General features: G+C 34.2%; 1 protein-coding gene across 5 annotated transcripts in view; it reads right to left on the bottom strand.

Moving 5' to 3' along the window:
- Nucleotides 1-13,848, bottom strand: part of LOC131849518 (embryonic polarity protein dorsal-like) — a 77,397-nt gene that overhangs the window by 55,803 nt on the left and 7,746 nt on the right. For 3 of the 5 annotated variants that reach the window (XM_059199605.1, XM_059199601.1, XM_059199602.1), the window contains exon 2: nucleotides 5,899-5,964. The exons of 1 other annotated variant lie outside the window; for it this stretch is intronic. In XM_059199605.1, coding sequence (XP_059055588.1) covers nucleotides 5,899-5,964 — 66 coding nt within the window. Of the gene's footprint in view, nucleotides 1-5,898; nucleotides 5,992-13,848 lie in introns of all 5 variants that reach the window. One more of the 5 variants, XM_059199603.1, reaches the window with a different exon arrangement.

The raw sequence follows: 13,848 nt of genomic DNA, 5'->3' as shown, positions 1-13,848 counted from the left end.
TGAATCGGTGGACAAAGCTATGTATGTTATGTATATTTCATCCAACAACGCTTCCAATAAACAACTAGAATAGTATTATAGAAATCTATACATATAAATAAAATTGGAGTGTCTGTTTGTAATATTGAAATAACTGTTTTGAATTACATGCATATGGATATAAATAGGATAATACACCAAAAAACCACTTTTTAAAATTTTTGTCCGTCTGTCTGTTTGTTCCGCCTAATCTCTGAAATGACTGGACCGATTTTGACGGGACTTTTTTGCTGATGAAGGAGTAACTTAGGCTACTTTTATTTTAGAAAAGTAAAGTTGAATTCCACACGGACGAAGTCGCGGAAACAGCTAGTTTATAATAAAATACAAAATCTGCGCGGGCGCATACTACAAAACACACCATACGTTGGCGGGAGTTAGAATAACAATATTTATACGTTACGAATACATCACTCACTTAGCATATTATACACATATGACAACTTCTGTGAACACAATATATATAATACAACTCATATATGCTAATTGCAGGCAACATATATGACCGTTGTTGTCGACCGACCGAATACAACTGGCCGCGCATTAAGGAAAAATGATAATAAAAGAACGCACAAGTCAAATAAATAATAATATGATTAATACCATCATTATGGGAAATTCGGTGTGATACTTGTAACATGAGGTAAATATTGAGAAGCATTATTAAGACGTTATTATATAAAATTACATGGCTACACGTAATATTGTCGAGAGCGTCGCGGTGGTGCTCCACTAAGACTTGTAGAATAGAATTGATAAAAACTTAAAATCCATAGCACTGACGATATTATCTGATTACACTAATAATGAGTGCGTAGCGACTTCTCTATTGATTATCGCATGCCTCTTACTTGTTATACTGTAATTATTTATATATTATTATACTTATTATATATATTATAATATTTATATATTATATGAGGACTTTATTGCCCCAACGGCCATCTGTCCTACGTTTACTTTATTTTATTTAATTACTTTTTACTAATTTTTCAGTCGACAACAAGCCAAATTAGTTTTTAATTTTTGTGGCTTAACAACAGCAGATAATGAAAAAATATAGAGAACCGGTTTTGTGCAGATATTTATTCTCTACGACTTTTATTTAAAACAGTTTTCAAAACACAACAGCAGATAATGAAAAAATATAGAGAACCGTTTTGTGCAGATATTTATTCTCTCCAAAACAGCTTTTATTTCAAACATTTTTTTAAAACAACAACAGCAGATAATGAAAAAATATAGAGAACCGGTTTTGTGCAGATATTTATTCTCTACGACTTTTATTTAAAACAGTTTTCAAAAACAACAGCAGATAATGAAATAATGAAGAGGACCTGTTTTGTGCAGATTTTTATTCTCTACAATTTTATTTAAAACAGATTTCAAAAACAACAGCAGATAATGAAATAATGAAGAGGACCTGTTTTGTACAGAATTTTTGCGTTCTTCGGCCTTTTTTTAATCATTTCATCCCTTTACCGTTAACTTAAATTAAAATTCCTTTTAGAATATTATTATTCACGTATTTGCGGGCTCATTTTTATATATTGCGCCAAAACTGGCCACATTTTGTTTAATTTAAAATTTTACTGGACTGAAGAAGTAATTGTTACACAATGGAGTGGACTCACTATAATGTGAGAATTAAAATAATGTCATACACATATTTGATATTTTCAGTGAGTCAGTTAATAATTTTATAATGACTTTAAATCTTATTATTTAATATTATAAACGGGAAAGTTTGTGAGTACGGATGGATGTTTGTTATTCTTTTGCGCAAAAACTACTGAACGGATTTTGATGAAACTTTACAGTAATATAGTTTATACATTAGAATAACATATAGGGTATAAATAACACGCGGGTGTAACCGCGGGCACAGCTAGTCTATACATACATATAAATAAAATTGGAGTGTCTGTTTGTAATATTGAAATAACCGTTTTTTACTGCATGCATATGAATATAAATACGATATACGAGTATACACCAAAATAACATTTTTTACAATTTGTGTCTGTCTGTCTGTTCCGGTTAATCTTTGAAATGGCTGGACCGATTTTGACGAAACTTTTATTGGCAGGTAGCTGACGTAATAATGAGTAACTTGGCTACTTTTATTTTAGAAAAATTCTCTAACTTTTTCGTTAAATTCCACGCGGACGAAGTTGCGTGTACAGTCTTATATACATATATAACTAGGGTAAGAATGTACCTGTAAAGTGGGGCCTCTGTCGCGTCACTGCAAGTGCAAATGTGCATCTATTCATTTCGAAAAAGAAATAACTGTCTAATTTGTGCAATCAACCGCTATGTACGCTGCTAATAATCTCGAATTTGGACAATATTTTTGTATTTTGTGCTTATATCATTGTGATCTGCGCGACAGCCGTTTAGATGTGGTCTCCAGGAGTACGAGCCCAACATATTGGAGGTAACAAGCCTTGAATGTTTTAATCAGTTAGCGAATTAACATTATATTTCTGAACCAGCGACCGCGCCCTACCGCATGGTGGTGAAACCTTATTTGCTATATTTTGCCGCAATTTCCCACCAATACTAGTGACTAGATGGCGCTGTGTGAATTGTTCAAAGTTTTTATTATTATTTTCTCATACAAGGGAAGCAGTAAAACATGAAAGCATGTTCTTCAACGTTACATTAATTCAGTTGTATCGTTACTCGCTCTTTTGAAATCCTTGCCAATTCGTGTAGATGTTTACTAGCCGATGTATACTTAAACTAGCGTTTTGCCCGCGGCTTCGCTCGCGTTAATTTATCCCCTTAGGAGTGGAATTTATCAAAATCCTTTCTTAGAGAATGCCTACGTCATAGCAACTTTATGTGTGCAAAGTCTCAGCCCGATCAGTTTAAAATTCAAAGTTTCATACAAACTTTCATCCCCTATTTTATCCCCTTGGGGGTAGAATTAATCAAAATCCTTTCTTAGCGGATGCCTACGTCATAACATCTACCTGCATGCCGAATTTCAGTCCAGTGGTTTGGGCTGTGCGTTGATAGATCACTATGTCAGTCAGTCACCTTTGAGTTATATATATTTAGATGTTACAAGTTCGAATCTAAAAAAAACATAAGGAAACTTAAACATATCAATAAGATTTCAATATTATTATTTCAATTGTCTAATCTAACAGCGTGAATAATGGATTATCATACAACTCTGACTACCCCATCTGCATAACATTCGTGATAACGTAAATAATAAATCGATTTTAATGAAACTTTATAAACGCGAAAGTTTGTGAGTATGGATGGATGGATGTTTGTTGCTCTTTCACGTAAAAACTACTGAATGGATTTTGATGAAACTTACTAGCTAATTGAAAATGCGAAAGTTTGTTAGTATGGATGGATGTTTGTTGCTCTTTCACGGAAAAACTACTGAAAGAATTTTGATGAAACTTTACAGTAACATAGCTTATACATCAGAATAACACATAAGCTATAATTTAAAAAGATATTATGTACATTTGGCGATATATAATGATAAGTGCGATGCGGACGAAGTCGCGAGGATCAGCTAGTAGGATATAAAATTGACGTGTGAAACCACGGTCGCAGCTAGTATAAATATGTATGTACGTCTGTGTTAAAATATACAATACACCACTTATCACACGACAAGCCACGCGAATTTCAATACATGTACACAACCACTTTCTCCACTGCGAGACACTCAATAACAGGAAAATGAGTTTTAAATATATACTGACTTATAGACTGTTTTGCCACTTTCATTACTTTTAAATTTTATTATTATACTAGCTGTTCTCGCGACCTCGTCCGCGTGGTATTTAACTTTATTTCTCTAATATAAAAGTAGCCTATGTTACTCCTTATTACTTCAGCTACCTGCCAAAAAAAGTCCCGTCAAAATCTATCCAGCCATTTCAGAGATTAGCCGATACAAACAGCCCGACGGACAGACAAGAATAGTAAAAAGTGGTTTTTTGGTGTATGTACCGTATTTATATTCATATGCATGTATTAAAAAAAGGTTATTTCAATATTACAAACAGACATAATAAGTTTTATGTTAATAACGTGTACAGATAGCCCTTATTTACCATAAAATTATTATCAAATTCAAATTCAAAAATCATTTATTCGTGTAGGGAAGAAATTATTTTAATTTCTTCCCTACCGTCCAGTTCAGTATATAGATGCAATTGAGAAGAACTGTCAAGAAACTCAATTTAATTATTTTTTGTTTATTCGTGTTAAGACTCGGTTAATAGTACTAAAAATAATGTATATTATACACGAATGTTTAAAAATAACAAATCAGATTGAATCTAATGCTAGCAATGTTCGATGTCAGGTTGACTTGCGCGGTCCCCCATGAAATCATGATAAATTCTTGGTGAATTTGTCACGTTGGGCCAACTGACCTGACCACACCATATCGGGTTCGTTCTCGGAAGAGTATAGGTTGAGGTGTGGGGTGAGACAGGGGGTTGTCTTCTCCTGCACTCTTCAGTTTATATGTGAATGACCTGATTGATGGGCTTAGCAGTGCCAGTATCGGATGCTCCATACATGGAAACATGATTAACAGTATAAGTTACGCGGACGATATGGTGCTGTTGAGTCCATCGATTAGTGCACTTCGTCGGCTGCTGAAGACGTGTGAAGAATATGCGGAGTCACATGGCCTCCGATACAATGTTAAAAAGAGCGAGGTCATGATATTTCATGGCAATATAATGACACAGAGAAGTATGCCGGCGGTATGTCTTTATGGCACACCATTGAATCGGGTGTCGCGGTTTAAATACCTGGGTCACATTGTATCGGGGAACTTGAATGATGACTATGACATAGAGAGGGAACGAAGAGCGTTGTCGGTCCGATGTAATATATACTGACTTATAGGTTTGCACGGTGTAATAACGACGTGAAGACAACGTTGTTTAAAGCGTATTGTCAGTCGTTTTACACGTGCGCCTATGGTTTGGGTATACGCAGAGGGCATACAACGCTCTTCGTATACAGTATAATAATGGGTTTAGGATGTTGTTGGGCCTCCCTCGGTCCTGTAGCGCATCAGAGATGTTTGCAGCAGCGCGGGTAGATGGATTTGAAGCCATAATGCGTAAAAGAGCTGCATCACTGATGTCTAGAATTCGGGGGAGCTCAAACAGCATCCTAAAAACTGTTGCTAGTATACCTGATTGTCCGCTCCAGAGGCACTGGATAACGTTGCATTGTGGACCCAGTGCTTCTGGACGTGGACACAGGTATATGAATTAAATTTATCTACGTATATGTATATTATAAGTTACTAACATAGTTTTATAAGTTTTTTACTAACACTATATGGATGTAATTCCGAATTAAAAATAAATAAATAAATAAATATCTTATCATCCTCCACTGATGCCCCGCCAGCGTAAACCGTTGCAGCATTCCATTATCCTTACTATATAATATTATAAATATGAAAGTAGAGATGTTTGTTAGGCTTTCACTCAAAAACTACTGAACCGATCATCATGAAATTTCGTACACATGTTCTTGGAGGCATTAGAATGAACATAGAATACTTTTAATTAAAAAAACAACAATTTTTTTTTAATAAAAACTATATCAATATTTTGCTATTTCAGCGCCATCTAGCAGGCAGTAATGAAGTTATAAATCATATATTTATTGCGATTTTCTTGTCACTCACAGGCAAAATGATTCAATGCGAGCGTAGCCGCGGGTAAAAGCTAGTCATACATAAAAGTTCTAAAGGTCAGCTTGGGTATATTAACTTGCTTGGTCATTTGGTTAAAAAAAATACGCCAAAATACCCCTTATGTATAGTGGTTAGTAGTATATACTCACAAACATCACTCAGGTTGGCTCCTTCGCCATCATTTTGCTCTACAAGACCGGTCGGCAACACGCTCTCTGCAACATGCAACGTACCCGTAAGTTCTACAATAATGGACAAACGTACATACATATTATAATATATTATCAGAGCAGAGGACGGCCGAAAAAGAGATGAACGGAGTGTGTTGGAGATGATTGGGCAAGAATTGTTCTTGCCATATCATCTCCAACACGTTCTAGAAGAGCTGACTACATTATATGTATGTGAATGTAGATAATTGAAAGACATGTATAATATTATACTAGCTGTCCCGGCAAACGTTTATCTATACATATAAATAAAATTGAATTATAAATAAATAAACCTGAATTATAAATAAATAATAATAATAATAATAATAATCTCAGGACAATTCACACAGCGCCATCTAGACCCAAGTTAAGCTAACTAAAGCTTGTGTTATGGGTACTAGACAACTGATACAAATACATAGATATTTTTTTTTCGTAAATACATACATATTATACATAGAAAATACCCAGACCGATACAAACAATCATACTCATGAATACAAAATGTTTGTGCCGTGCGAGGAATCGAACCCGCGACCATCGGACGTAAAGCGGTGTGGTAGACCGCTAGATCACCGAGGCCGTCAATAAAATATTATTATTTTGCAAATTATAATTAATTTCCAACATAATCAACAATTAGAAGTCGCTTGAAAAAGTATATATATACCAGTTATAATTAAATTAATTATCACTTTATTGCATAATATGGCACATAGCATATAACTATTATTCAATAACACTAGTTCATATAGTGCAATCAACAAACATTAACAAATTACAGTTAGCAAGCACATATGCAGGTGATGGTGGTGCTTATCAGGCGAGACGTAAGCTTGATCATTATACCATTCATAGCAATTATGAAATTCAAATTCAAAATATCTTTATTCATGTAGGTCTATTATTAGACTCTTATGATATGTCAAATCTACCGTCAGTTCGGAATGGATAAATAAAATAAATAAATAAATAATTGATAACTTATCTTTTTGACGGCTTCGGTGGTCTAACGGTTTAGCACACCGCCTACTTCCGATGGTCGCGTGTTCGATTCCTCGCACGGCGGAAACAATTATATTCATGAGTATAATTGTTTATATCGGTCTGGGTGTTATCTATGTGTAATATGTATGTATTTACGAAAATATATATATATATAAAATAAATCTATGTATTTGTATCAGTTATCTAGTAGATACCCATAATACAAGCTTTAGCTAGCTGAACTTGGAACTACGTTGTGTGAAATGTGAGATTATTTTTGTATGCTGCCAATTTGATTCATTATCTACAAAGAAAGTTTGAGAACCACTGCTTTATACTTTTTACTAGCTGTTCCCGCGACTTCATCCGCGTGGAATTCAGCTTTATTTTTCTAAAATAAAAGTAGCCTAAGTTACTCGTTATTACCTCACCGACAGAAATGGTAAAAACTGTTATTTTGGTGTATGTACCTATGTATGTATTTATATTCATATGCATGTAGTAAAAAACGGTTATTTCAATATTACAAACAGACACTCCAATTTTATTTATATGTATAGAGTATAGATTAAAAATAACTTTGACTGACAATTAGAAATTGACTAAGCAAATAATGATATCCAGGTTTAAGCGCACACATGGCCATTCTACATCCATGGAATCTTGCTACAAATGGAGTATTAAAAGGTCTTTTTTTTACTTTTAAATACAATTTTTAAAAGTAAAAAAAAAATTACTAATACAAATTATTACATACAATTTTGTTATTTCAATATTACAAACAGACACTCCAATTTTATTTATATGTATAGATGTAAAGGTGCCGAACATTTGGCAACAGATTGGCGCACGCGAGAAAATACCCATAGGATACTGAAAACCACAATCAACTTCAATGCGTCACTAGTTTCATAGAGAACAGAACACATACGTAGCAGTGACCATGCAGTGTGATTTGTATGAGACATCCATACATACATACAATATCTTAATAATAATCTCAGGACAATTCACGCAGCGCCATTTAGACCCAAGTTAAGCTAGCTAAAGCTTGTGTTATGGGTACTAGATAACTGATACATATACATAGATTTTTTTTTATAAATAAATACATATTAAACATAGAAAACACCCAGACCGATACAAACAATCATACTCATGAATACAAATGTTCGTACCGTGCGAGGAATCATACTCATGAATACAAATTTTCGTGTCGTGCGAGGAATCATACTCATGAATACAAATTTTCGTGTCGTGCGAGGAATCATACTCATGAATACAAATTTTCGTGTCGTGCGAGGAATCATACTCATGAATACAAATTTTCGTGTCGTGCGAGGAATCATACTCATGAATACAAATGTTCGTGCGGTGCGAGGAATCGAACCTGCGACCAATCGACCATCGGAAGAAATTTAAAACTATGTTGATTTTGTGTTGGTGATAATTTACAATATCATAACTGTAGCAATTAATTTGTTGCTGCACTTTATAGCAATTAATTTTGTAAACTGTATGTTTGATAACACCGAGATAAAATTGTAACCTTGACTCGTGGATGAGACGTTCATAAGGAGACTTGCAGTTGTTATCTCACGATGACATGAACGCTTCGCAATAATACATCTTTATTATTATTTTCATTTATCGAAATTGAGCTTGTTAGATGAGCAGTAGATTAAAAAATATATTTTTGTAATATTGTTTACTTTTAATCGGGACTGTCTTTTGAATAACACAAACGTATGTCACCCTACTATAGAGAGTTCTCCGTGAAGAATTCTTATTAATTACATTGTAATGCGTAATTACAAAAGTTTATTTAACTAATTGTATTTTCCAGTATTTATGGGAAATTTAAATTATAATTATATAGAATATAATGTAGCGACGATTTTCGAATACTGTGAAATTAATAGTAGTGTAAGATTTATATAATTGTATATGCATATTCCTCACTCATCGTGATTCAAAATGCTGACCACGACCACTCTGACAGGAGTGTACCGACTGAGAAAAAGAATATGCATATTGGTAAATCTAATCCTCCAAATAAAGATGGGTGACACTGCATGTTGTCAACTCACCCGGCCGGCCAGCGGTGGTTCTGGGCCAGACGGATAAGGTCTGCCTCGGTGTCACTGTTAGGCAAATTGTAACATCTCGGCTCGAGTTGTACAAATGTGGAAATTAAATAAATATAATAATATTAAAGTAAATTAAAAGCACGGACGAATATGTCTGTGGAAAATTGTATTTAAAAGTAAAAAAAAGACCTTCGAATACTCTATTTGTAGCAAGATTCCATGGATGTAGAACGGCCATGTGTGCGCTTAAACCAGGATATCCTTATTTGTTTAGTCAATTTCTAATTGTCAGTCAAAGTTATTTTTAATCTATACTCTATACATATAAATAAAATTGGAGTGTCTGTTTGTAATATTGAAATAACCGTTTTTTACTACATGCATATGAATATAAGTACGGTATATACACTAAAATATCATTTTTTACAATTTTTGTCTGTCTGTCTGTCGGTGCCGGCTAATCTCTGAATAGGCTGGACCGATTTTGACGGGACTTTTATGGGCAGGTAGCTGATTTAATGAGTAACTTAGGCTACTTTTATTTTAGAAAAATATAGTTAAATTCCGTGCGGACGAAGTCGCGTGTACAGCTAGTTATTAATATTATTAATCTTTGGCTGGTGCCCCGCCAGCGTACACTATTGCGCAGGGGGGTGCACCATTACATATTCTACCATAAAAAAACCATGATGGTTTTGTGAATAATAATGTTTGCGAACTTAATACTGCACAAGTCAACTTAAAATAATTTAATTGATTTGTTGTTTAAATTACTTTGTAGTTTGTGGTTAGTAAAATGTGTAATCGCATTTGAATGTAGTTTATTTAATTTATTCATATTAAGTACTAGCTGTACCCGCGACTTCGTCCGCGTGGAATATAACTTTATTTTTCTAAAATAAAACTATCCTAAGTTACTTCTTATTACATCAGCTTCTTGCCAATAAAAGTCCCGTCAAAATCGGTCCAGCCTATTCAGAGATTAGCCGGCACAAACAGACAGACAGACAGACAAAAATTGTAAAAAATGTTATTTTGGTGTATGTACCGTATTCATATTCACATGCCAGTAGTAAAAAACGATTATTTCAATATTACAAACAACAGGCTTCAACATATTTTACAATTTTTGTCTGTCTGTCTGTTTGTTCCGGCTAATCTCTGAAATGGCTGGACCGATTTTGACGGGACTTTTATTGGCAGGTAGCTGGTGTACTAAGGAGTAACTTAGGATACTTTTATTTTAGAAAAATAAAGTCAAATTCTTAATGAATTTGTCACGATGGGCTAACTGATCAGACGTCATGCTCATCCTATCATACTCCACTATAACCCCGCCAGCGTAAACCATAACGCAGGGGCACCATTATATTATCATCCATAAAAAAGAACCTATCCAAAATCTAACTACGCTGACTACCATGTCTTACTGATAACATCACCACCCGTGATAACAGAAATATTAATAGCAATAATACCTACAACTTATTGTATCCTTTTCTTGCAATGCAAATGAGTATGAAAATGAAAATCAGCAATGCGCGGGCGCAGGTTATCAGCGAAAGCGGGTAAGTGGCGACTGAGTAATGGTATTAGATAGCACTGTGTCAAGACACAGGCGACACGCGTATTACGTTCCTATAAGATAAAAATCTTGCAGCTTCGGTTTAATACATCGCTTTACTTCCGATGGTCGCGGCTTCGATTCCTCGAACTGTGCAAACATTTGCTTGTATTGTTTGTATCGATCTGGGTGTTTTGTATGTATATGCAAAAAATATCTAAGTATTTACATCAGTTGTCTAGTACCCACAATACAAGCTGTGCTTACCGTGGGACTAGATGGCGCTGTGTCTGGTTCGCTGACTTTATTGTCCAGGGTTATTTATTTATTAATTCAAACTACAAATATAAATAGTCTTTAATAGACTGTTTATTCACTTTGTCGATGGAACTACAATATTCGGTTTATATTATGAAGAATATTTATAATAAAATAATGTATATTTTAATGACTGAGGTTAAGGTCTTAAGGACTGTATTTTTAGTACATTTTAATTTTAGTATTAAGAGAAACTACGGTCGCTAATGGTAGAAGACATATATTTCATAAAAATGAAACAAGGGATAAAAAATATATATAAAAATATATAATTATCTTAAAAATACTAAACGGTGCGTTATGCACAGTACACTAACAAAAAAAATCGAGAAAGAACACAGTAAAAGTACGCTATTTAATCATAAATAATTAGAATTCATCGTTCCAAATTTAAAACAAATGGCTAATAAAAGAACAATTTAAATTAAAACAATATCTAGGAAGAACACAATACACAGAACGAATAACAGAAGTTGTTCCAAATTTAAATTAAACTACATTTTAAAGACCTTTATTACTATTTATAAAATAATGGGATTTAATAATAAAACGTGTGTCTCGAAAATTTTGAAAGATGTCGTTCCAAATTTAAAAATACCAAGCGTAAATAAATACGAATTTAAAATTTTTAATTTAAATTTAAATTTAAACAGTTGTAGTTCCAAATTTAAATATTAATTCGAACTGAATTAAAGAACAATTTAAATTTAAAAGTTACGTGGGGTACACCCACGATTTTTATAGGTAAACCCCTCTATCCAAAATATTTTGTGTTTGCCCAAAAGCAAAACGTACATGGAGCAAAGCGCGTTGGATAAGTTTTACTCTGCAGTTAATATGCACGTTACGTCAGACGCGAAACCAGTTTTTTAGGTATTCCATGAGATTTTCCCTGTAACGTAATTTAAAGATACAGTTATACGTAATCTGCATATTGTTCTTATACTATCACTTTTTTTTTTAATTGACTGTTACAAATTTTTTATTTTTTCTATCGATGCTGACAATTTTTGTCCATCAATACTAATATTATAAATAGAAAATCTGTTAGCTTATTACCTTTTCACAAGATATTGGCTGTACGAATTTTGATGAAATATGAGATAAAAAAGCTATATACAACGCTAGCTATGGACAACGTTTTATAACAATGCAGACGAGTTATATCTCGAAAAAAAAAAAGGAAACAAAGTCACGAGTAAGTGCTAGTTATATATTATATAACTTATAATGTATTTTCTGAGTGGAACTAGAACGTGTTGTTCATTCATAAACTAAAATAAAACTATTAGTTTTTAAATCTTTCACGTACATAGAGAGTTTATTATTAGCCAATAACATGGGTCGTATGTTTTAAAGATCACTAAATTAATTACAAAGACGTCCAAAGTCATAAATTTTTTTTAAAAAGGGCCTTTCCCTTAACCATTTCATAGCTTCGCACGTGTTGTTCGCACGCACATGAGAAATAACAATAACCATGGACAATTCACACGGGGTCATAGTCCCAAGCTAGGCAATACTTGTGTTATATGTACTAGACAACTGGTAGAAGTACTGTAGGGGTGAACCACCCACAAAACGACCGACGCTAGGACGAACCACCACAAAACGACCGACGCTGAGGTGGTTATTAGAGCGCACTGCTGTGGTGAACCACCCCAAAATGACCGACGTTGGGTTGGCTACCCGGGCGCGCTGCTGGGGTGAACCATTCCAAAACGAACGACGCAGGGGTGGTTCACTCCAGCTGTAGGTTGAACCCGGCGGCCTATAAGGGCTCGCGAAGACCTGATGATGATGATGCTAATGAAATATAATAGTTTAATTCTATTAGCAAGGCAACGCACGCTAACAATATCGTACCAGAGCGAACGTAATACGCGGAATTTGTACATTAATATCTACTATTTCTGATACAGTCGGCCAATAGAAAATATGAAATGGCTCCTCGCCAAGTGGTACAAATAATAGTATGCCTGTCACGACATTGATCCTATTCAGCTCAGAGTGGGGATGAATTACAGTTACAAAGCAATAATAATATCTAAGGACAATTCACACAGCACCGTTTAGTTTTACGTTAAGTAGAGTTTGTTCTATAGTTACTGTTACATACTCCCTGGATAAATATTGATGCCCATTTCATAATCCCTGGTATCCCATCAGAGTACACAGTTAGAGCAAGCGTAAGGACCACTCCGCTACCGTTTATTTAAGAAAAATATACTATGCTAATTAAAAAAACTTGTTCAAGTTTAGTCTTAAAAAGAGTTTTCGGAAATTGTATACCACCCTAATTTTAAGAAACCTAGCTCGATAGTCGGATTCTTAGTTTCAAAAATAATTGGCCCAACCTTTACCGATCATGGAAATGATATACCATAATTTTAAGAAAACTTGCTTACTAGTCAAGTTTGTCTTGTCTCAAAATGAATTTGCCTATCTTCCCCACTGATTCCACACCGATTTGAATAAACGTTGCTGAGTACTCTAGTCTCAAAAACAATTTGCTAACGTTGCCCCGATCATGGATTTTTTATACCATGCTGATTTTAAAAAACTTGCTCTCTAGTCTCAAAAAGATTTTGTGCCGATTTCTTCTATCCCTAAAATACCTAGCTGTATGTATGTAATATATTATACCAAGCTGATTTTAAAAAACCTTGCTTGATAGTCGAGTTCTCTAGACTCAAAAAGAGTTTGCCCACGTTTCTCTGAACACGGAAATTATATACCACGCTGATTTTAAGAGAACTTTCTTGATAGTCGAGCTCTCTAGGCTCAAGAAAAATTGGCCCACCATTCCGCGATTGCTCGATAGTCGAGTACTCTAGTCTCAAAAAGAATTTGCTAACCTTGCCCCGATCATGGAATTTATACCATGCTGATTTTAAGAAAAATTTCTCTCTAGTCTGAAAAAGATTT

The sequence above is a fragment of the Achroia grisella genome, unplaced genomic scaffold (assembly GCF_030625045.1).
Source record: "Achroia grisella isolate CSIRO2021 unplaced genomic scaffold, CSIRO_AGI_Agris_v1 utg642, whole genome shotgun sequence".
NCBI classification, from domain to species: Eukaryota; Metazoa; Arthropoda; class Insecta; order Lepidoptera; family Pyralidae; genus Achroia; species Achroia grisella.
Note: the sequence above shows the minus strand (reverse complement) of the source record. Positions and strands in the feature narration are given on the sequence as shown.